Here is a 25,028-nt window from a genome sequence, read left to right as displayed (position 1 = left end):
AATTTTTTATTTGCGTTTGATTAGAAATGCATGGAATTAAAAATTAAGAGAGATTTAGTCGTAAAGCAGAGAGGCAATGCACAGTTCTGTTTGAAGTCCACGCTGCGAAAAGCGCGCGAAACATCGCGTTCTCCTCGCCCGCTGCCGCTTTGACTCGCGCGTTCGTAAGAAGAGGGTTCGATTAATAAAATCTCACGCCAGTTGAACGAGCGCTGTAACGACGTCGGCGCCAGGAGCCAGCGGCGGCCGCGACGAAGGTGCATGATGACGATGACGCGAGAGGAGACTCGCTTCGGAGAAAGAGAAAGACAGAGAGCGAAAAGAAAGAGGGACAACGGACGGATTCGCGAGACCGGTGGCGTGAGCGATCGACGCATGCGCGCTGGCGCCTTCGAAACTCGGCGCGCGTTCTCTCGGGCTCTCGGCCGCCGCGAGTCAGTCAGTCGGTGCACGGTCGATCGCGTGGTATGTCAAACAGATCGCTGTGTCGGAAAGGGCTGTGAAAGGAGAGAGACAAACTCTGAGAGCGAGTAAAAGGGCACACACAGTCGCAAACAGAGCATATATACGTGTTATACGTCTCGATTATATACACTTTCTATCTTTTCTCTCTCTCTCCGTTGCTTGCTTCGTTGTGTCGCGCACGACTTTCAGTTACGAAGGACCTTCTTTTTTTTCTCGTTCGGCGACGATCGACTACTACTACTACCTACACATTGTGTGCAGCGAGTTCCGACCAGCTTCTAGCGGGCTAGAACATGAAAACATCTATGGAGAATCAGTTGTCCTGGGTCGCGCTGTTTATGACCGCCCTGTATTCCCGTGAGTATTGTCCAGCCCTTTTTTTTGTTCTTTCTCGTGTTTCAGTGATCTCTTGTCGGCGAGAGAGCCGGCGTCTTAATGTCGACGATTTAAAAACGACGTTGCGTTCTTGTAATCTTTCGCATTTATTTACTTTGTTTCTGTCTTATCTTTACGCGGACTCGAATACGTATATTCATTTCTCACATTCTCATATTTATAGTACATTTATTTCTCATTGAGCGTAGAAAGTGTACAAGACGAACGGATTTTTATGTCACACTATCCTCGTGGATTTTTTAATTAATTGGACTATATTAATTGAACAACGCGCGAGCTGAATTTTGCAGAGCGCTCGATTTATATAAAATGTCATCTAGAGTGTATATCTATTATATTTATAAAAATTTGTACTACTACTACTACTACTAAAATAAAAATTGTATACACATTTATTTACCTTTTTCTACGTTTAATTATTTTTCGAGCTTCGTCTTTAAATCTACCAACGATGAGAGTCTTTCCTCGCGATTATCATATTTCATATATATCTACATAAAAAAGTTGGCGCTTTCTCGAATCTCTCGAACTAATCCTCGCTTTTTCATTAATCGCCTTACGTTTCCGGATCCGGTCGGACTCTCCTTCCTTGACGTAACCATTGTTATCATCACGTGCGTCGTGCATTCCTGTCGTGACTGGTATTCCGTTGATGGCATGTCAGATGCGCGTGAAAAGGACCTAAAGAGGAATGCACATACATCTGGAAAGAACGAGTTTACGATGATTGTTTAATCGCCGGCTCATAAATACACGATGTTTTGCAGAAAAACGTCGTGATACGATGACATCGTCAGATTATTGATGACGAATCACTCGTGTACAATTTTGCATATTCGAGTAGTATTCTCGGAAAAATAACAGAATCATCGCGTCTGATATTTATATCCACATCATCATATCGGATGACTAAATGTGTCTTTAAATTCCATGTCAACATTGGAAATTCTCGCAGTGGATCAATGAAATGCATATATAATTAGATCAAATCTATAGATATAATATAATAATAATACATTTATAATCGTCTCAAATTAATGTTGAACACGCGCCACCAAACAAAACGTAAAAGTTAACACCATAGTGATTATTTATTGCTCTTTTGAATTTACTTACGTTACTTTTGGAATGAACGTATAATAAGTGTGCGCGACACCCTGGTCTCTCTTTCGCGAAACGTAGGTCAAGGACGCAGCTTCAAGTGCATAACGGCGGAGGGGGTTGGAAGGGGGGAGGAAGAGAGGAGGAGGAGGATCGACGGCGTACAGATTAAAGCGGGACGCGCACGATGCGACGTCGTCCCCGCTTAAAATTTGCGATAAGAAAAAAGCGAGAAAGAAAGAAAGAGAGAGACGAGAATCGTTAGACATTCTATCCACGATAATTTTACGACGTTTGGTTTCGCGAAATCATCAACGATCAGCTGATGCGTCGCGAATGCGCGAAAACATCTGGCCAAATGTCAACGATGTCAAGTTTCAATAAAATAAAGAATCTGAAGAAGCGCGGAAGAATTCGTATAGCCCGAGGCTGGTTGAATTTTAATGATAATGAAATTCTTAAATTTTCGGTCACCTTGGTTAGTTACGTCTCTCTTAGGAGATCTTTCAATCCTCAAACTTGTGCAAATATTTCTAACGAGACTTCAAATTATGCTTGAAATTAATCTCGGACGAAAATTAACTTTGTCGAAGCGATTTTCCCGCTCCTGCAAGAGAGGAACAAACGATCGGTTAAACTACGGTTAAAGTTAACGGTGAGAACGGTCGTAAAAAAAAAAAAAAGAAAAAAGAAAAAGTGAGAAAATTTCGCGCGGAAAATGTCTCGCTGCGAAGCTTAATTCAGCCTCGTTTGGGGGGTACCGTCGTAATTAGCCTCGCTGTAAAATCGAGACGTTTAATTTAGAGCGAGGATTGACACTAGCTCTCGGCACGAGCGAAAAAGTCTCAAAGTATCGACCACCGAGGGGTTATCGAATTAGGTCGCAAGATAAGTCCGTGCGCGCGTGTTCCTCGTATCTTCCATATCCGTTTCGACGTGACGTACCGAAAATTATCGAAGGAGTTTAGATAACCTCCCGGCTATTTTAAAGAACAAAGGGAAGCTTTCCGACAATTAGTCGCGTTCGACTCTCTTGCCTCCACATTTCTCTCTCGCATACCGGGGGGATCCGTTTATTTCGATAGCGAAGCGAATCGATTTTTTTTTCCTTTTTTTTTTGGCAACCCATTAATCTGTCAGTGTCGATGCGCGACCGAAAAATCTACTCGGCGATTGAAAAGAATCACGAATGAAAATCCCCGAATTGACTGCAAAAATCTTGCGAAATATTAATTAGATACGATGAAAAAACGCGCGTCAATCTCCTTTCCCGTCCGCATCAGATATTATCTTGACGACAAGAGACAGAGCGAGAGATGACATTCTGTCAAAATTACTTGAAATTAAGTTTTTAAATAATGACAATTTGAGTAACTCGAGATAAAAATTTACTGCTCGTTCGTTCGTATGAAATATAATCGACGTAGTTTTCGACACGTGTCGGAATTTCAAATAGCAGATTAATGTTGTAGCGATTACGAGAGACTTGAGAAATTTATCGCGTCGATTAAAAACCAGTTTGATGGCATCTTTGAAATAAATGCGCATGAAACGTACTCATATATGTCCAAAGCTATGAAATTTTAAGAATCGCTCGATGCAAATTAAACGATCGATTGTAAGGAGCTCGCTCGAGTGTGCGATTTAAAATATATGTTATCGATGAAGAGATATACATATCCTTTACGGAGTTCTTGAAATAAACGACTTACACGTGTATGTACGCGAGAGAACTCGATCTAAATCGAGCGCAGCATCCTCAGCACACACATGCACGTTTGGAATTATCAAGTTCCAAATTTAAAGTCGCTTTCGGAGGCAGAAGCTCTCGAGGGGGAGGAATATATATATACACACGAAGCTCCGAATACACGCGCGATTGATTCTCATCCTCTGCGTATGTAGAGGCGTTTCGACGTTTCTGCACAAATTGTGTTTACGATGCGTCTCTAATAATCGTCTCGAATGTAATAGAGGGAGCGATGACGAGAATCGCCGCCGGCCTTGAATTCATATTCGGGGCATCCATTAGTTGTGTGTTGCATCTCGTGACGCGCGTGAAAACGGATAAACAAGATGATGATACGATGAGTGTCTGCCTTCCGGTCCTCTCTCTCTCTCGTAATCGCGCGATGCGATAGAGAAATTGTAAATATTAATCACGCATCGATGCGATTCGATTTCGCGAGCAGCAAACTAATTCGATTATAACACATAACGGCATTAACGTGACGTGGTGTATGACGTCGGTTTTGATTAAATAAATTCTCAGACGCATTTTCCGAGCGTCGGATTACATCATCGCGCGCTCGAGTCTCGTCGCCGTATATAGGAGCCATATTATTAGATAATTGACTTGTTTACTGCGGAATTTATTAATCTTCATCTCCTATCATGTTCATCTCAATTATTAAATTTAAATACGTAGATATAAATCACATATAACATGGTTTTTTTATCTAACAATGCACGTACGAGATCAAATCTCGATCCGATTGATAAATAATTAAATCGTGCACATCGATACGATATAACGCGATAAAGGCAAGTACGTTTAAGGTTCGACGGGGGAGAAAAAAGAAAAAGCGAGAGCGAGTGGATTCTCCGGATCTCATTCCTTTTGCGACGAGACGCTTCTCTTTCTCTCTCGCTACCGATACCGAAATAGCCGCGACGCGACGCGTTCGAGCGCGCGAGAAACACGTGGGCGACTCGCTCCGTTACATCGTACGAGATGACGTAGCGCGCGGCGATTGGCCGAGCGGATGGGCGTGAGTCCTCACCTCACCTTTACAGCAAACACACGCTCGCACTCGCTTGTGCGTGCGCGTCACGCCACATCACGCCACGCGAGAAACATCCGCGACATCCGACCGAGGCCGTTTTTCCCTCGACGAGCGAGCGAAAGAGAGAGAGCGGAGAAACCTACGTCTCTCGAAATACGGACAGGTGCGAGGAAGAGATAAAAAGAGAGAGAGAGAGAGAGAGAAATAGAACAGCCGGTTCTTTCGCGTGCGCGCGCGCGCACGACGCATTCCACCGAGTTTAGGTTGTTCCACCACGTAACTACATGAGAGAGAACTTGTTGCGTGGAGAGAGAGAGAGAGAGAGATGATGCGACGCGACGAATCATGTGACTGACTTTGAATTCACGTAGATATCTAGCGTCGTTGATATTTTTGGTACGTTGAGCCTCTTCGCGGCTGTAATAAGCTTGTATATATTTTGTCTCGCATCTCTCGTTTCCTCGTTTCCTCTATAAACATGGTGGTAATTCCGCGGTTTACTTTGTGTTTACGCCGCGTCGTGTTTATTTCGAAGATAGAAGCATGAAGATGGAAGAGAATTTAGGATATATATATATATATATATAATAACGAAACGATGCGGAAGAGTAATATAATACCTGAAAAGAGGAGGAATGAAAATGGAGATTGAATGATAAAAGCGAAGTAAATTAATTAAAATTAGTGCAAATTTTCCCGTTGCGGAGAAAGTGCAAAAGACTACAATTAAAGTTAATGTTCCATCTTTCATTTGTGAGAAATAAACCTGACGCAAAATAACGAGTTCCTATATATATAATAGATAATGCAATTCTTTTGCTAAATGAAAATTTATTTTTTGGTTTAATTTCAGAAATATAAATTATAAAAAATGGTCTAGTTATGCTCGCGTTTGATTGCATTGTGACCTCTTGATTCTGTTTAGTTATTAATTTATATTATCTCTACCACATACATATACATACAAAAAGTTTATAAAAGATTCTAGACAAATATAATTCTGATTACAATTTTTCTGCATTAGACGCGATTATATTATATCGTAAATTATAGATATAGTGTAAAATGAGTTTGGTATGAGAGTTTTAAAGGAAATCAACTGACGATTGTTCCGCAGGTTTCTCGTATACATTATTGAATGTCGTAAGAATTTTCGCGGCTACCAAAACCAGTATCGATACGATATCGTCACGTACAGCCGATATACATACACTTACAAAGACGAGAGATGTAATCGAGAGATGAAACCGGTGCATAGAGCGCGTCGTCGTCTTAAAGGGAAATGTATGTATCAAGGACATCGTTTAACGCTAATGTCCGATAATACGAATGACGCGTCGCGATAATTGATGTTATTGAATCTAAACTGTAGCGAGGATGAGTCGGTCTCGGTATGAAACGACGCTAAATGGAAGGTGCGAACAGGTCGTCGTCTTATCTGGATCAAAGGCTGTGCGAGTTGCCAGCGACAGTTTCAATTTATTAATCCCGGATTACCGATGCGTCGTCTTTCTCTAAATCAGTATATAGAGCTTCCTCTCCCGAGGAAGAAAATTGCTCAATCAAAGTTTGTGTTGTGTAAATACACACGTCTTATTTATAATATATTTATAAGAAAAATATATATAACTATATATTTTTTATTATAATATATATATTTATTATATATATTTAGCTATATATTTTAATATAATTTATATTTATATTGTAATACGGCATACCAACATTAATGTACCGAGGAATTCTTCGCGATCTTTATATTAATAATAATTAGCAGATAATTTGTTCTAAAACGTGGAATCCTTCACCTGGATGTACCGCAACGGCTTAATATAGTGCACCGATTAGATTAACGTTGCTCGCAGACACTACATAATATGAACCAGGATCTACCTTATCGTATTATGACGCGTGCGCGCGTTATCCCTTAGCACAGCGTTCTCGAGATATTTTTGACCTCTTAATCACGCCTCGTAATGCGAATAAAAATATCTGTGCTGACAAAGAAATTTATTACAGATTATTTTATTCGAGTGATATAGAAAAAAAAAATTCTGAATGATCAATATTATGTATCCGCTACGGAATCAAATAACTCGATATTTATATATTTTTTGTTTATATACTACAGATATATTTATTATTTATATATTATATTTAGAATATTTCGATTTCTGATATATTACAAATGAATAATAAAAATCTTTACAACTTTTAGATCAAGGACGATAGATACAACTTCGTATGTCATCTCTCTTATGCGTGGAATAAAAAAAAAATGGAAATATCTGTATAGGCGCAGCAAAATGCATTCATTATGCGTGTTGCCGACCATTCCATGCGTAGGTCAGTCACGCGAGACGATGACACGCGAAAGAGGGAAAGCCAGGGTCATCGTCATTAATCTATCTATTCGTCCGTCGATCCATTTCTCTCGCTCGCGCGAAAGTTAAGAAAAAGAGCAAATGAAACGAAAACACACACGTCGGCGTATCCGTCATCTCTCGAGTTCTACGCACGAGAGATAAGATAAGACTCGTCTTTCCCCGACTTCGCCGGGCAGTTTTTATTCACATCGATTTTATCTCTCTCTCTCTCTCTTCCTAGCGGAAGTAAATCCTTATCGTCACCTCATCGTTTAGTCTACTTCAAGCCACTCCCGTTCGCCGGCTAATTTAGAACGAATATTTCATTAACCAAGAAATTTCATTCACTTAAAATACATCCAGAAGGCTACTACTATTCCTCGCGCCACTCCTATAATGCCAATCATTTTCGAGATTTTGTCTCGTATAAACGCGGTATATATGCTTTTCTCACGAAACGGCAGACAATGGCGCTTCTCGCACTGTCATGGTTATAAACAATGGTTACACAAGGGTTACTTGTAATCGATACACGTCTGCTTTGGACGGTCCCTATTATTGTTAGAAGCGGGCTGCGCGCCTTTGGTCTTGTCAAAATTTAAGAGCTGCGACTCGGAGATTGATATGGGTCTTCTTCGTTGCTGGAGATTATAATCTCCGTCTATATAATATATTCGTGGAAATATATATATCAGCGCAAGATTCATATTTAAAAGATGTATCCGTATAACAACAAAGATTAATTTACATACGTTCCGATATTTTCTTGAGTTTTACATTTTGACATTTAATGCACTTTTATCTGACATCTTCGGAAAAAACGAGTGGGCTATTTTCACTGATTTAACGAGATTAACGACTGTATCATCGTGAACAAAAATACGTTTAAATTTGACGATGTACTTGCTGATAGGAAGGAAGTAATGTTCTGAAGAAGTAATGTTTTTTTTCCTCTCCAGTAGGAAGTAATGTTTGCGAAGAGATAGATATGAAGTTATACATAAGAAGCGAAGATGAAAAACTAGTAGTTGATATCCACGTTTCCTGATATTGATACACGGTATCTTAACGCTGTTTTTAAAAAATTCTATAGTGCTATCTGCTTCTTTTCGTTTAATCCTATAAAATGACGTGACTGATTTATCAGGAAAACAATCTGATGACACTGACTTTACGCGATTTCAAATCCGCAAATCATTATGCAAATATATCCATGAATATGCCTTGCATAAGAAGCGATGCTTTTTTTTATCCTCTATTATAATCAAAAGTTAGAGATCACATGTGCATAATTTTATTTCACTTAAGACTGTTAATCTCCCATATACCTACGTCATATTATAATGACGAAAAACAAGAAATTATGCAAATTTTTTTTTTACAAAATATACAAATTAATTTTTTTCGTATGACGTCCTATTCAATAGTGTAGACTGCTAAAATATACCGAAAATTTCCTTTTCACGTTTCGTGAATTATAATAAATAGTGAATCTTGATTAATTATCATTTTAAATTGTTCAAGTGTGTAGGAAACGTTCAGATAAGCTATGCGTGCATTTTTTTATTAACCAAGGATAATAAAAAAAGGCAGTATGTTTACGAAATGATATATTATCAAATACGAACTGAAAAATATGAAAAAAACTAGCTTATTCCGACACATTTCGCAAGAAAAAAGAAAGAAAATTTCACACAATTCCTCGCTCTCTCGGTGTTACAATCCGACCTGATTGCAGCGAAGAAACTACGAGTTTAGAATTATAAGAGGAAAGAAAATTTTATAAAAATAATTTCACTTTCAAAAATGTCACATAAAACTTCCTGATTTTTTTAATCCGGCTTAAACCTGCCGTGAGAGACGATAAGACGTGACGTCACGTCTCGTCGCGCTGATTTGACACTCGCGCACGCACACGTGATACTCGTACACGTTGTTTAGCAAGGCCAACCTACGGGATGGCTCGTGATTGGTCGTACCGGCATCGTACGATGATCCTATCTCTTCGCCTCGTTACAAATATACAAGCCCTACCAACGAGCTCTTCCTGCTGCTGCAGTCCCACGTAAGTTCACGCGCGTGAATACCGTGAATTAACAAAAGATAAGCAAAGACCCACATATACACGACGCGTATGTCATCGACCGGTTATTGACGAGCGCTTTTTGATTTTACAATCGAATAACACATTTCTGCCGAGTGACTTGCAAGGTTCTTGCGAAAAGAGGCTGTCGACTGTCGACTCTCAATTAATTGCGTGAGCTCATAATGACTCGACTCATTCCTCATTCCGTACAATACCCGCGAAGAATACGAGAAGAAAATAAAGTTGTAAGATATAACGTAACTTTTTTAATAGCTTTTTATAAAACTAGTCTGCTGACGCAAACTAGGTTGTTTGTTGAATGAAATTAAATCAAATGAATATTTTACGCAAGGATCGTTAGAATCTAATTAAACGTGATCGCGATGCAGTGTGAAATATATAATGATCCGCATAATAACAATCTCCATACGCGACTAATTATGTCAATACGTAATACAAATCGAATTAAAGAGAAATATGTAAAGCTAACGGACGCATTAAAAATGTTATTAATTACGAATTCATTACAATCTCGTAATTATTATATCCGAGCTCGATTGCTAATCGGAAGGGCTTTATTAGACGCGATTAAAATTGAAATTGTCATAATTCTCTGGATATAATGATTCGCACTCGCTTCTCTCTCTTGCGCTCTTTTGCGCTCTTTTGCGGAGAGAGAATCACAGGTGCGGGATAGAATTATACACGGAACTCTTATATTCTGCCGCACGTACGTAAGCCAGATACTCTTATCACAAGTGATATCTTAGCCGAGGAGAGAAAGCAAAAGAAGAACGAAACACACGAGTGATCGGTAACGGGAAAATAGGTTGCGATATATCATATCGTGTCACTAGGGATGACCATCTCGCGAGAAAGGACTTTTTTTTTTTTTTTTTCGTCCACTCCCCATCGTTGAAATTGATAGATTTCGACAAGTATCGCTGGGCACAGAGTTGCATGGTAGATTTTTTTTTCAAATTCAAAACATTTTATTACATACTGATGATATATATATATATATATATATATATATATATATATATGATTGATAAAAATGTTATATTTATACATATATTATTTATATACATTTTCTATTTATAAAAAAAATTATGATTGTGCTTAATTGAGGGTGATATTCGCAGGAAAAAACACGGACACACTTTTCAGCATTTGACTATCGGCACGTATAGTTAAAATCGAGGACCGCACACACTATAAATCGTCCCTCTACAAATCGCATATACAAAACCGCGCTATTTATTAATCATCGAAGGACAGATTTTATAGATTTATCGCGGGCAGACGGCGTCCGTCGTCCCATTGTTGCGCTCGTTTTACAAAACGATTGCATCGCGCTATATGCAAAGGGGGATGATGGGGGGAGGCAGCGGCGGGCAGTTTTCGCGGACGGCTCGTCGAACCGTTCGGTCGTTACCGAACGAGAGAGTCGTCGATCCGCGACGGGGGTGGTGGCTCTCGGCCCCGATAATTTCGATAGTTTGTAATTAAATTTAATGGCGCCGCTGGTCGTCGGCCCCCGCCGCACGAGGGATTTGCTGCTCGCCTAGTTTGTTGCACGCATCGTCGAATCGACGGTGGTGGTCGCGTTGCGTGCGTCGAATACTCAAATATTCGCGCTTTTGTTCCCCCAAGAGAGACACGCACATTTTTCTCTCTCTCTGTCTTTCTTTTTTAACCTCTTCCTTTTTTTCTCTCGACCAGAGAGTTTAGTCGGCGAAGAAATTTGCCAACAATTCGCAAGCGAAACAATAAACGAGAAGACATAAATCTTCCCGGGGCTGAGACAAATTTCGTTCTCTTCTTCAGAGAGCCTTCGGTCCCTTCGAGTCTAACGGGACATTTCGTCCCGGGACTGTAGATTTATATTTTTATTTATATCGCGCGAATATTGTAAATGTGTATCACGAGACTCGTCGTGTTTGATACATTTTTTTTAAATTTAACACGAATACCACATGATATTCGCACTGATTGTCCGATAATTTTGAATCTCCTTAAATTATTGTTAGATCTCTACGATAATTTCTTTCTCGAGACCACTTTATCCCGTTACGAAATAAATAGCAAATTTCAATAGACGAAATACGCGATTCTTCTCTTCAAATATGACAAGGTTCGCGATACGTGTTTACCGTTGTTATGCTTTAGCAATCTCGTCTTGGTAACGATGTAGCATCAGCGGCTACAAACATTAATTTGCAATGTTTATCCCGATGTATCCCACGTTTCCAAACACAATGCGTGGATCACAAAGATAATTTGATACGCTATTATATATGCGGTCGATAATCTCTTTTCGAGATATATCGAAAGCTCAATCTCTCTAAAAGCGTCGAGTCAGTAGTCCGGGAATTTTTGTGCGAAAAAGTTGGCGCAAAAGTTTTATAAGATTCTCTTTATACGGAAAAAAGCCAGCAGTGCAAATTGCTAATTCGTTAATTCTTTTTTGTACCGATATTGCCTCGTTTTAATTTTGCTTTTTTTCTGTCTCTCTTTTTCTCTCTCTCTCTCTCGCCGGTGTTTAAAAAAAAATCAAATGAGATCTCTTGCATAAAACATTTCGATAGCTCGAATATCTTCTGTGAGATGTATAAGACACAAAAGAGGAGAAGAGAGGGAAATTAGAACGCTCCTCGACTTTAATTATATGGCTCGTTCATCTAATTTGACTCTTCATCTCACGAGACGGCGAAACGTAACGTTACTTTCCTATTATCGTCGCCATCGCGCGTACACAGAAATTCTATACTATAGAGCAAACATAGGAAAAGGGAAACGGATAAGGGAGAAGAGAGGGAGAGGGGGGGGGGGGAAAATTGGCAAGAGAGCGAAGGATGAAGGAGCGAAGCGGCCCTATTGGTAGTTCTCTTTTATTACCTGGAAAGTGGCACTTCCGGGTAATCGGTTTCGAGCGGAAGTTATAAGTTCGTTTGGCGGTGTCGAGAGAAAAGTCGATCTTGACCCTGTTCCCCATCTAACCCCCTTGCTTTACAATGACTTGTTTATTACGAAGTAAGTTCTATCTCTTTCTCGCGAAGAAGGTGCTTAATAATTTCAGGGGAAAAGATCTCGAGATTCGCCCCTTTAAAAGCCAGATACGATGCTCCTTTACCCCCTTCTTCCGAGCCGAGTGTTTATATAAGATACCCTAGAATCTCCGGCTTTAATTTAGTGAGGAATTCTTTGATCAATTTAGAGTCTAGCGTCTTTCTTAATTAAAATCTCGAGACAACAATCTTTTTCGAGGTTTATAACCCCATCCCCGGTTCGCAATTAGAAGAACAAAAATATTTGTTTTCAGATTCAAAATCAATTTTATCAAATTTCGATTACTCGAGATTTATCGCTAAAAATATGTATTTAATATCAATTAAACATAGTTTAAAAAAATTGTCGCGACGGTTTCTCTCGATATACACATTTTCTTGAGATAAATTGACTTAAAATTTGCGCAAAAAAATCTTGCACTGGAATTAAAACGAGAATTTTTATGTAATTGTATATACATATATATACGTATATATAAAGTTTTGCAGACCGTGGCATAATTGGTAATGAATTCGCAAAAGTTGGAAAAGCACGGCAAACGCGATGCTCTCTCTCTCCCCCTCTCCTCCATTAAATCCAAATCAACTTCCTAATATGAACGAATGGTTTTTCGCCAACGGCACATGACGCCGTGATAATATCGCGCGCCATTCGTCATCATTAGTCTGGACGGCGAATGCATTTCCTGTGTTTTTTATCCTGCATCCCGAATTCGCGTGTGACCACCGATACCCACACACGCGAGCGCATCTCGTACATGCGTGTGTATATGCTCTGTTACCGCCACATCGTAATTTCATTTTCAAAATTCAAGATACAAAAGATCCGAGCAAAACCTGCCTCGCGGAACCGCTGTAATGTGATGATGGACAGGTGCAGAAGAGATGAAACAAAAAGAGGGGGTGGTCGAGAAAAAAATACATGCGAGGTTTTAGCGAATTAAGCTTTAGAAAAAAATTTATTGTCGCTGAAAGAGAAAATCTCGCTCGCTTTTTTCTTCTCGCGTCAAATTGAAGCGCAAGATAGGGTTGGTTATTTCGAAATTTTAATTCCAAATATATATAATATACATGGAAACGGCTCTCTTTTTCCCCTCTAATAACGAGAAGAGAGTATAATATGCCGGTTCTTCTTTCGACGAAATAATAACGTCTCGGTGGACAAGCCTGTGTATATATACACGACGATTCGGTCCCGCGACACGACAATTCCATGAAAATGGGAGAGTGGTATCCGTCCGAGTATGAAGTTCCGGGTGCAATCTGCATTGTTTCCATGTCAATTAAACTTGTTTGATATTTCCGCTGCAATCACACCGCAACACGATGACGGCAACATCGATTCCGCGCGCGCGCTTAATCGAATTCGAGAAGCAGCGTTGCTCTTTACGATTCCCTTACTAATAACCTTGTTATCGATGGGTGGAGGAAGGGGTGAAGGGGCGAAGGGGTTGCATCGGGGGAATCTCGTCGTACCTTACGTTTCGACCACGTCCCTCCCCCTCCCTCTCTCTCTCTCTCCCTCTCCCTCCCTCTCTCTCTCTCTCTCTCTCTCTCTCTCTCTCTCTCTCTCTCTCACTCTCTCACTCTCTATTCTTGGCTAACCCGATTATCGCGCTTTTGTTTCAGTGCTCGCTAGCTGCCGAGGTGAAGAGTGCGGACACGAGGAGCTGGTGAGGTGCGCCAGGCCCCTTGAGAAAATCAGCAGCAACGACCTGAGTCTCGTCGTAACGAAAAAGGAGGAGCTCAACAAACTGTGCCCGTGAGTTTTCCCTTCTATTCTATTTCGCCCGCGCGGGGGACCGATCTCGTTCGAGCGCGAAAACGTCCCGTTATCTGTCCCGCTCCTTTACATGTTCCATGAAGAGGGAAGAACCCCCCCCGAAGAATTTTCCGTGACAGCGATCTTCTTTCTCTCTTCTCTCGCTCTCTCTCTCTCTCTCTCTCCCTTGCTTTCGGCATTTTCGTGGCAAATTTTTCGGCGCCGCGAGAAAAATACCCGGTCGTTTCTTCTTCTCCAGTTCTCGCATTTCGCATCAATTTTAAGAACCCCCGCGGATTTCTCGGCGGATCTTAATCGCGTTAATTGCGACGTTGGAAAGGAGCGAGATAAGGAGGAAAAAGCATCTCTATGTCGCACCTTTGGCGATTTTACACCCGTCTTACGAGATTATTTTTCGCATTTATAGACTCGCGAACGTATATAAAAACATTAATCGTCCCGATGCGAGTAATTTATCGCCAACTCCTGAAGAGAAGAGAAAAATCGTTTCATACGCAAACGTACCCATTCGTGTGAACGTAAGGGTAAAATAGAGGGGAAGAGGGCGGCTCTTCGCGAAATTGGAAATTGGCCGGGGAATAATATCCGACATTCCGCGTCCGCGGTTTTCGGTCTATTATATTCGGTCCGAAATCGCGATCGTATCAGAGTCAATGCTCCAGCTTTATCGCAACTCGGAGGCGCTCGATCAGTTCGAATCTATATATACCTACATATATCTCCTCTGTCTCGCGCTCGCGCGAGATGGTACGTATGTAATTGAGTGGATGATTGCATGCAAGAGAGCCGCCGCCCCCGTATATTTTGTACGATATTTTCAGAATGCCCCCGCGAATTCGGCGAGGAAGAATCTTATTACGCTTTAGCAATTTAGTCCGGGCTGAGCGTGGAGGAAATTCGCTTCGTTTCATGGAACTTTAAATTTCATGCGAGCCTAGGCCTCGGTCGGCTTCGTCCGATACGACAAATTATTAATCACGATATCCTTGTATCCCGCGCAATCATCATCAATTTCCTCGCGCAATTATAGTAATACCGTAACTACCGGCATTCTATCAAGAATGGCACGCGGTATTTTTGTTTTCCGAAACGCGACGGATGACACCGGTGCAAATTGCACGGTTTGCATAATCAATTTTCAAGATATTCGCCTGCATACTAAATCGTACGGAACAGATGGAAAATTCTTTTACACGTATAGCGCGCAAATATCGATTCTCTAGCTCTCGTCTCCTCGTGCCTTCTTATTCGAGAGATACAGTAATATTGGCCCGTATTTATAGAGTCGAAGAAACTCGGCTGAGAACAATCTTGATGGGCGATACGGTTCAACAGATGGATCCTGAGAGTCAATCTAACGTTTGTGATGTCATATTTATAATGGCGATGCAACTGACGAGAGAAAGAGAGGAGAGGCTCGTCTCGCGAGACGCGACCCGGCTTCTGTTTCTCGCGGTTCAATAATAGATTCTTGAGAGAGAGAGAGAGAGACAGAATTGTATGCGTATATACGTGTATATAATATATCGGATAGTCTTTGAATCTCGTATCAATCGAATCGGAAGAAATGCGTAATGCTCAAGTGTGTTTCGGAAAGAAGATATTGTTTAATATTCGCGTTTTTTTTTATATATCATAAAAAATCTTTACTATAAAAATTATACCCAATATTTTGTCGATTAGAATTAAAAGCAATTGTGCTTACAACATTTTATATATAATAAACTATATATTATTATTTTATTTGCGGAAATAAATTTTTTTATAAAATAGAGGAAAAGTTCTCTAGCAATTATTTTGCCATTACATCTTTCGCAGTGACGATTATATACAAGCGCAACATTTTTGGGCGTCATGCATTTTTTGCGAAAATTGATAATTCAATCTCTATTCCGATTAATACAATTCCATAAAATTTATAAATAACAATATAAAACAAATAAAAGTAATAAACAATTTCCGAAATACTTTCAACACAAGTATAATTATCCTTCCGATTCAATTGGCAGGCATTCCGTTCACGTTGCCCAATAAAGTTATTCCTGCCGAACGCTCGAACATATGTACATATATAGGCGCCAGAATTCTCGATGCGCGTTTATTACCTACGTCTTCGACAATTGCGATTTTCTATTCGCGAAAGTTATTAATAAATTGGTAGACCTCCATCTTCACCGACTCAAAAACAATAAATATCTAATATAATAACCGGCATCGGTTTTCCTGTTTTCGTTTGCAGCGACCTCGAGGCCGGTATGAAATGCATCACGAGGTACACGCTCAATTGCATGAAGGAGAAACAGAGGGAGCACTTCAACTCGCTTTACACCGGCACCAACAAGGCCATCATGGAACTCTGCCACGACGGCCCGTATCAAGACGGTAAGTGCACTCTTGTCTAAATCATCGAACCGATTAAAGCGCCTTCCATAAAAAAGAAAAAGACCCGCAATCGTCATAAGAGCAGTTGGCAAGAGTCGTGAGAGAAGAGGAATGAAAGAGAGGAAAGAAGAATTATTTTAAATATCACGAATACAAATTTTCGGTGAAAAGCGGAACGATTCTTCTTTTTCTAGCTAAACGCTTTTACGTTTTTTTTTTTATGTATTCAAAATGTTACAAGCGCACAATTTCATTTGAAAAACGGAGAAAAGATGAAATTAAATACGCGAAATTAAAGAGAAATGCGGAGAATTCAGTAATTAAGGGATACCCCTGCATTCGTTGCAGACAGAAAAATGACAGAGATGATAAAGGCAGAGAGAGCTTCTCCCCTGTATCGAAAGTGCGTTATTAATTTACGATTTACGGATTTCGATTTAAAATTATATTTCGGCTTCTCGAAAAATTCATTTCGCGTCTGTATGAAACTATGGCAAAAGTAGATTTCGCTATCGGATTTGATCGCGAATAACGATGCGCTGTAGAAGCCAGAGCTTTGGAAAACCGTTTGCCAATTGAGCGAGCGGCATCGGGCGCATCATCGATGCAATTCCAAACTGTCCGTCTCCAGTCGGAGATGGCACTAGAGTCAATAATGCATCCGGCACTCTCGAGATTACAGGAATATCGCATAGATTGTCCGCGGGTCGATCGAGCCGGCATGACTCTTCATAATGTACTCTCCTCTCTGGCGGAGACGAGAGTATCGTGTAACATAATGAATCGTTAGCAAGGAGAGTAATATCGATTTCTCCTCGTGCCGGATACTGGCGCGCGTGACGTGAAGCTCGTAAACAAGACGGCTATATAGAGGGAGAGAAGCGGTCTTCATCTATAAAAGCATGATCACAAAAGACGACGGGAGAGAGAGAGAGAGAGATGATTAGTGCGTCAGTCAACGATCTACTACGTGCACGCTCTTGTAATTATAGACCTCGCCCACGTATAAAGCCGAGTTGTTTTTCTACGAATAGAACATAGAACTCGAGGGATATAAAAGCTCCGGGACTCTGTCTCTCTAATCGATTTTGACTTTTAATCCAGACGTAGCAATCGAATTTATATGCTTAATTTTTTTTTCTTCTTTTTTTTTTTTCAAGCGAAATCGCGATTTTGTTATTCTCAATTATATTGTTATAAATTATAAAGCTGTCATTTGTCGAAGTTAGTTAATCGTACGTAATTGTAGTTCTTTATTTTTGGTAATATTAGATTATACATTTTTTCGACGCGCAAAAAGAGAGTCGTGGCCTGATTGACCGCGGAATTTCATTATCGATTCCCGCACATTCCCGGCCAATACGCAATCGTTCGATAGAGGGAAATAAAATTTTCTGTTTGCAGAATTCTTGAAGCACGCCCCGTGCATGCAAAAAGTCAAGGCAGAGTACGAGATGTGTTACAAAACGTATCAGAAGACCACGCTGGAGATGGAAAAGACTTCGAATCGCACGAGCGGAAGGCAAGAAAATCTCAAGTCCCTTTGCTGGTGAGTCAAGAAATTTTTTTTTTTGCGTGTACATACGTGGAAGTAATGCAAAATAAATATTCGTCACATGATCACACCAATTAATTATTTCAATGATATAAACCGGAAGTGTAGAGTTTTGACAAGATCAACGAAAAAATGTATAGTTCTTCTTAATAAAATACAAGATACGTGAATATCAAAGTATGGCAAGATATATGTACAATTGTACATCTTTTCGGAGGGATTAATTTAATTGCAATTACAAAAATCAAATGACACTGTTATAAAATTTATATGTAAAATCAGTATACACATTTAATCGAAATTTTCACATCTTTGCATAAATAGGGATGCGTTTACGGTCCATTGCTTATCCGGGAAAGTTTGTTAGCTTGGCAACGCGGAGGTAAAGCTTGGAACTCAAAGCCCGAGTCAATTTGACCTAGTCACTTTTCAAAATGTAGATTCTATCACGAGTATTTTCTCTGAATTCTATCATGCCCTTACGGATTATAAATTTTTCTGTCATGAAATTATAGAGTGAAATAATTTAACATTTTTATCTTACACAGAACATTCATGCAAAAATTTATTTCAACAAATGGACATATTTATTCCAAATATATTTGCTTAAAAAAGAGGGAATAATCAAGACTCGATAATAAAAAATCATTCTTGTCGTGATCATAAAATCGTAAACTAGATTGTTCGATTAAAGTTTCTGGTAAACTCTTCCAGGAAAATGAATCTGCAATTATGTAAATAATTTAAGGAAATCGATTCAAGGTACAATGTGCAACAAAAGCAACATTAAATTCAATACGCCACATCTTCATGTTTCGAGAGCACAATGGCGGATCTCTGCCATATAATACCGGTTATTATCAACCCTTTTCTAGACCGATATCAAATCCGCTAAGGAGAAATCGAATTAAGATGCGACGCGAAGGATCTTCGAAGGACGCGGAGTAAAGCATGAAATACGAACAAATAGGTTTATTAAGCAATACTCGAAATTCCGACGACGTTTTCGCATTAGAGCAAAAGGATGTCAAAATCCTCTCGACTGTGATAATTTAACACTTAAGAGCTCGCCGGGCGAAACAACTGCATTAATAACGACGGGCGTTGCTCAAAGGACTCGCGCAAAAAGAGTGTAATCAGTCCTTTAGGTCGGAAGTTTCACGCTGATGCCCCTGTACATACACACATACACATACAAGGGGGAAGGGACGTAATGTCATTAGCGTATCTCTGCCACGGTCTACTGCAGCTTTTGAACTTGCGCATCTCTCGCGGAAAGGGTTAGAACGAGGGGTAGGAAGGGGGAGAGGGATGGGAGGACGTAAGTAGTGATTCGATGCTGACCCGAGAAAGTATGTGTGTGGATAACAGATCTGCAAAAACACATTTCTCGCGTTCATTTTGTCTCTCCGCAAAGATCCAATTTCAAGCTATCGGCAAGTTCCCTTGCAAAGATGGAAAAAAGTCACCTCGATCAGCAAAAACAGACGATTTGAAAGAAATTCATTCTAATGCGCGAAAAACTATAAGTTTGAAAAAAAATCGTAAATTTTTTTTAAAACTCATTGTCTTTTTATTTTTATATTCTGTAATTTTATGACAATCTCTAAACGATAATGATATGATCTTTGCATATAGTATTTGTATTGCAAACTGTTGCGCTAGCATTTTGCAAACGCAATTGGTAACCGCGTGTTTTATCCAATTTTGTGCGTTCAAAAAGGGGATTTTCAATGGAGTTTGGGGTATTTGTTTGTGTTTGCAGTGCCTTCACAGAGTACTTGGAATGCTCTCATCATACAGTGCGCCGTCAATGTGGCGACGATACAGCGCGGTTCACAAAGAACTTCCTCGACAGAATGTCAACCTCTCTGCTAAAAGTGAGTATTACATCATCTTGTGTTATATTTTTCATTGGCACCAAAAGTATGTGTCGAGTATACTTGGACTAATTGGTCCTAATTTTCTTCGCTATCACAATATCGAGTACGGTCCTAATATTGACTTTTCGACAAATGTATGAATGACAAAAAAAAGATATACAATTGATTTTTATATTTTTTACGAATTTAAATTTGACTTTTTCTTGGATAAAATTTTAAGGTAGGTCATGTTCCAATTTGTTAAATTTTGATACTTTTTGTATTTTGATGGAACAAAGTAAAAGTAAGTTAATTCACATTATTTAAAAGATCTATTTAAATTGATGCATTTATTTCGATAAAAATATCAAATTTTAATAAATTTTATATATATATATATATATTTCTTCATTTTTACTGACACTATAAAAATAGCAAGTAATTTCCTCATATTCTAATCTAATGTATCTATCCTTGTACCTCTATCTAATGTACGTAAAGTGAATTATATCTTTATATATATAATATTCAATTCAAAAAATTGTAATAATAAAAGTAAATTATACATTTTTACTCATATTGATCAATATTATTACTATTGTACGAGTCGAAGTAAGTTATGCTACTTGATATCTTTATTCGCCATTACTTCTTAATTTTTGAAAATAAAGTACAGAGACCTGAAAAGAAAGATCTAGAAAAAAAAAAAAAAAAACTGAAGAGAAGAGGAGTGCAAATATATATAGAGAGAAAGAGATAGCGAACGAGACGATCTTAGCTACTAGTAGTAAAGTCGATAACGAGGCCGACCGGGTTCTAAAGGAAGGGCGAATTGCCCGTCTTGTTTGTTACAGGCGCACTGCGAGTCTTACACGCACGAGGAGTGCGCTATGCTCAGCGGTAGCTCGACGCCAAATCTTTCTGCCATTATGCTGCTGACGCTTATTCTCCTTATGAGATACTTCACATAATTGGCTCCGGCCAGGATCACTTTTTACCTTCGAGAGATAGAGGATGGGGAAGCGCGGGAAGGGATGGAGACGGGGCAAAAGATGGGGAATCAAGCGAGAAGAACGATGAGAGATGAAGGGGGACGCGCAGAACACGGAGGAGAAGGAAGAGCCATTCGACTTTTATCGTGCTTTGCTTCAGAGAGAATATATTCCTTATTTTCCGAAGAGAGTGCTCGAAGAATAGTCGAAGGACAGAGGAGGAGGAGGAAGAGGTACCGGAAAGGCCGAAAGGGGAGGAAAGAAAAGCTTCAGGGGAAAAAAGAGGCGGGAGAAGGGAGGAAAATATATGCCGAGGAAGAGAGAGAGAAAGAGCGTGCGCTTTTCTTCCTCAAAGAGAATATGTTTTTTTCATTTACGAGATGAGATGGTATTGCAAGAGGATGTGGCGTTAATCACGATTACGAAAGTAAGCAACGGTGAGGAGTGATCAGTATGAGGGAGATCAGTATTAAGAGCGGAAGGAGCAGCGGAAGGAGCAGCTGAAGGAAAAGGAAGGACACGCCACAAGAAGAAGATAACGTATGACGGAGCACCGGAAGAGCGGAAGAGGAGATCACGCGCGGGAGAAAAATCGTCGATGCACGAGATGCGCGTCGCGAAAATAAGTCGCGAGTCGAACGATACAATAAAATAAGTCCCGCGTCGTTGTCCCGAACCCGGAGAGAGTCGTCTCGATCGATCGATTCCCTCTCCGCGAATCCGCAAGTCGGTACTACGACACCGTCACGCAAGACTGACTCGATCTTTTTATTTTTAATTTTTTTCTTTTTTTCTTACGCGAGAGAAAAATCGCGACAAGATGAAAATGAAATAAGAATACTCCTTATTAGCCGGCGAGATCCTTTGCGAGAGATTCTGTCTCTTAATTGTCACTCTCGCGTGCCATCCTGACGAGTACGCGCGACAAGCCGGGAGAAAAAGGGCGACGACGATAGGAGGGGGAGAGGAAGGGTTACAGATTTATAGCGAGACGAGAGAAGAAAAGGCAAACGTGTCTTTCCGGCACGTTTCCGCTTCGATTTCGAAAAAGGGCGCTCGTGCGGAACGAACGAACGAGCTATCGTCGTCGCTCTGAAATCAATTTCGTCGAATAATCGCGATCCATCGATTCGCGCGCGACTTACTCGAGAGAGGGAGAGAGGAGATCGCCGAAGAAGAATCTAAGTAGAGCAAAGAATTTCCGTGCTCGTTCAAAGAACGGCGGATGAAATCACGGTACGTTCCTTTGCGCGAGAGAAACGCGAGCGTGTTTCGTCAAAGTATTCGGGGGATCGCCGTGAGCACCAGTGAGTGTCTTCGACCTCGTCGAAAGTTCAAGAAGTAGTAAAATTGACGCGCCGTTATCGCGGACTTCGTCCAAGAGAGGAGAGGGTCCCGTTGTGACTATTTCGCCCTCTTCGTAACAAGGTAGCGAGCCGATACGTTTATCACGGAGCTGTTCGAGAGCTCTCTATATAGGTATGTCAAAGCAATTTTCTCTCCACGCATTATACGAATACTTTTTCGCACTCTGCCGGAGGTCATTCGTTACATTTTGATATTTTGCGCACGTAATGAGCGTGATTCGAAAGTTTTTCAAGAGCGGTTTTTAATTTCAGAGAGTCACACACAATGCAGTTTAAAAAAAACGTTGTTTATTAAAAAAAACCTCTTTCTCACCAGGGCGCACTAATGAACGCACGCTAGAATTACAGGGGAATTTTGCCTAATTAAAAATAACCGAGATAATTAGAATGATCGTTCATTTTTTTTTTTAATAAAAATTTCACGGAACACGTAAATAACATGCGTGGATGATATTTATAATATTTGCGAAGCGCTGTTCATAAACGGAACTTAGAGAGAGAGAGAGAGAGATCGAAGAGGGAGTGAAAGAGAGGGGGAAGGAAGGGAGATGAAAAGGTTGCAGAGCCGCGTTGCGGGCCACTTGCGGTGCGTTTGACATGTTTGTTTGGCATGCCCGTTTGTATAAATGCAACATGTCAGACGGGATCCCAGCTAAAGAACCGGATATGAACGAGTCTATATTTTTCTGGCATCCGACGTAGAGTGTTGTTACGTGTTGCCTGTATAGAAACACACGTAACACACATACACACGAGCGCGATCGTACTCGCTGCACAAATGATAGTATTAGCACTTGCATTGTCGTGTCTTAATTATAAAGTAGGCGAAACGAGAGAAAGAATTGCGCGTGTGTATAGGGGTGTGTATAGGGATGTGTGTGTGTGTGTGTGTGTGTGTGAGAGAGAGAAAGAAATTAAACAAATTTCCACGTCGTATCGATTCTCCTAGCATTCATCACTAAGGCATTATGCGATTCTCGGCCAAAGTATCGATCTTTTAATATTCGCGCGTTACGTTATTTGCATTTTTTTAAAACAAATTTTTATTAAGCAATTTATTATTATTTTTTGCGATATTGTCGTTTATTCATTAATATATTAAAATAGCGTTTGAAACGGGCTTTTATGCTATCACTCTGTAATAATAATTTTGCGACATTAAAGATAATTCGATTAATTGAAAATTTTTATGACGTTACGAGTATGTGTCGTAAACAATTAATTGTGACCAATTGTTTGGCTTATGAGTTATAAAATCCATATGAGAGAGTCATGGTATTTAATCAAACGTGTCCCATTCATGCAATTATCGATATTTCTCTATTATCCTATGCGCCATTCGGAATATAATGCAGATTAATAATCTAGAAATTAAATTCCGTTCAACAGGGGGATACGTTTATCGATAGTCTCGCTCGCTCTGCACGTGTGTTATAATGCGAACTCGATGTCGACATCATTTATAATTTATCATATCATAGAATTTGCTTTTAGCGGCGCAATGTGTTGAACGACAAAAATATATATTGTTTCGATGCGTTTTTATTTTTTTTTTTTCTGGGCTTCCGAGAATCATGTAATCGTTTCGTTCGAGAGAAGAGAGACCACGGCATGCCTGAACGGAGAGATATATTTATTTGTAATATATATACATAAATATATATAATTAATTGAGAGAAGCATTGTAAATATCATCGAGCTGTCGAGCTTAAGAAAGTGTAAGATAACTTAAATACATTCGCAATAAAGTCTGTTATTTTTCTTTAAAAAAATAAAATGTTTATGTCCAACTCCGTTAAATCCCGATATTGTCCCCGAAACGCGCGAGCGAGTACACGACGTGTATTTATACAGACGTAAGCGCGCATGCGTCGGCTCGGGGGTTCGTAAAGTAATAAACTCCCTTTAACCCTTCACCGGTGGTTATGATACAGCCTTCCGCCAGGGATGCATCCAAATTGGCGTCATAATACTAAAGGCCATCGAGCTGACAGATACATCGATGAGTGATGCATCATCTGATGAATCACACGTGATCGCTGAATCCCTAACTCAATCATCCTTTTTTTTTGCGATCGCATCGAAAGTATTTATTATATTTATGTGATTGTCTCGTAATGTAACGCAATTATTATTTTTGTAAAAAAGTAATATTGATTTTTCTAATTGTAAATTGCAGCGTTCGTTAAATTTTATCGAAAATATGTGAGAATCACTATTTTAACATTCAATCTATTTTTCTTAATCTTTTTATAACCGTCTCCTTTTTGTATATTATATTGTTTCTCGATAAAAAAAGGAATAATCTTTAATCTTGTTTCCATTTTCGAGGATTATGATCTCATTTGACTGATTCCGAGGTAAGTACGAGCGAGCCGAGAATATTCGCCTTTATAGTTTGAAAAATTGAATTATTAAATATTTCTCGACACAGATTATTCATGTTTTTAATCCGTTAGTAGCGTTTGATAAACCGTACGAGATCCCGAGATAGAGCTCTAAAATATCAGAGCAGCTAATAGAAAATGACCGCCAAATAAGTTTGCATCCCAGAATTAGTAGTGATTCTGCATTCGCCAAGTTTCCAACTAGTTACGTACTAGATTACAAGGGATTTGCGGAGGGGAACACAAGGAGAAAGAGACGCGAAGGGTTAGCTAACTTCCGTCCGGTGAAGCTTACAGGTGAAGGAACAACACGCATTAATTTCAATAAGGTTTAGCGCATATGTGCATATACAATATTATATTGAAAGACGAAGAACATATATATTATAATATATATATTATATAAAATTCAGCTTCTAAAATTTTGTA

At 39.7% G+C, this 25,028-nt stretch overlaps 2 protein-coding genes across 4 annotated transcripts in view; one reads left to right on the top strand and one right to left on the bottom strand.

Annotated features, from left to right (window-relative positions):
* Gudu (Armadillo repeat-containing protein gudu) overlaps window positions 1–25,028 on the bottom strand; it is a 50,979-nt gene that overhangs the window by 16,910 nt on the left and 9,041 nt on the right. The gene's annotated exons all lie outside the window — the stretch shown is intronic.
* Window positions 430–22,715, top strand: LOC145933303 (uncharacterized). The gene is made up of 6 exons (XM_083032883.1): window positions 430–822; window positions 13,901–14,033; window positions 16,294–16,436; window positions 17,841–17,985; window positions 19,757–19,871; window positions 20,708–22,715. The coding sequence occupies exons 1-6, from the start codon at window positions 759–761 to the stop codon at window positions 20,822–20,824; spliced, it is 717 nt and encodes a 238-aa protein (XP_082889009.1). The 5' UTR covers window positions 430–758; the 3' UTR covers window positions 20,825–22,715.

The sequence above is a fragment of the Prenolepis imparis genome, unplaced genomic scaffold (genome assembly GCF_030444845.1).
Source record: "Prenolepis imparis isolate NDT839.2.m4 unplaced genomic scaffold, iyPreImpa1.0 SCAF_3, whole genome shotgun sequence".
NCBI classification, from domain to species: Eukaryota; Metazoa; Arthropoda; class Insecta; order Hymenoptera; family Formicidae; genus Prenolepis; species Prenolepis imparis.
The sequence above is the reverse complement of the archived record's forward strand: the minus strand, read 5'-3'. Positions and strand labels throughout refer to the sequence as shown.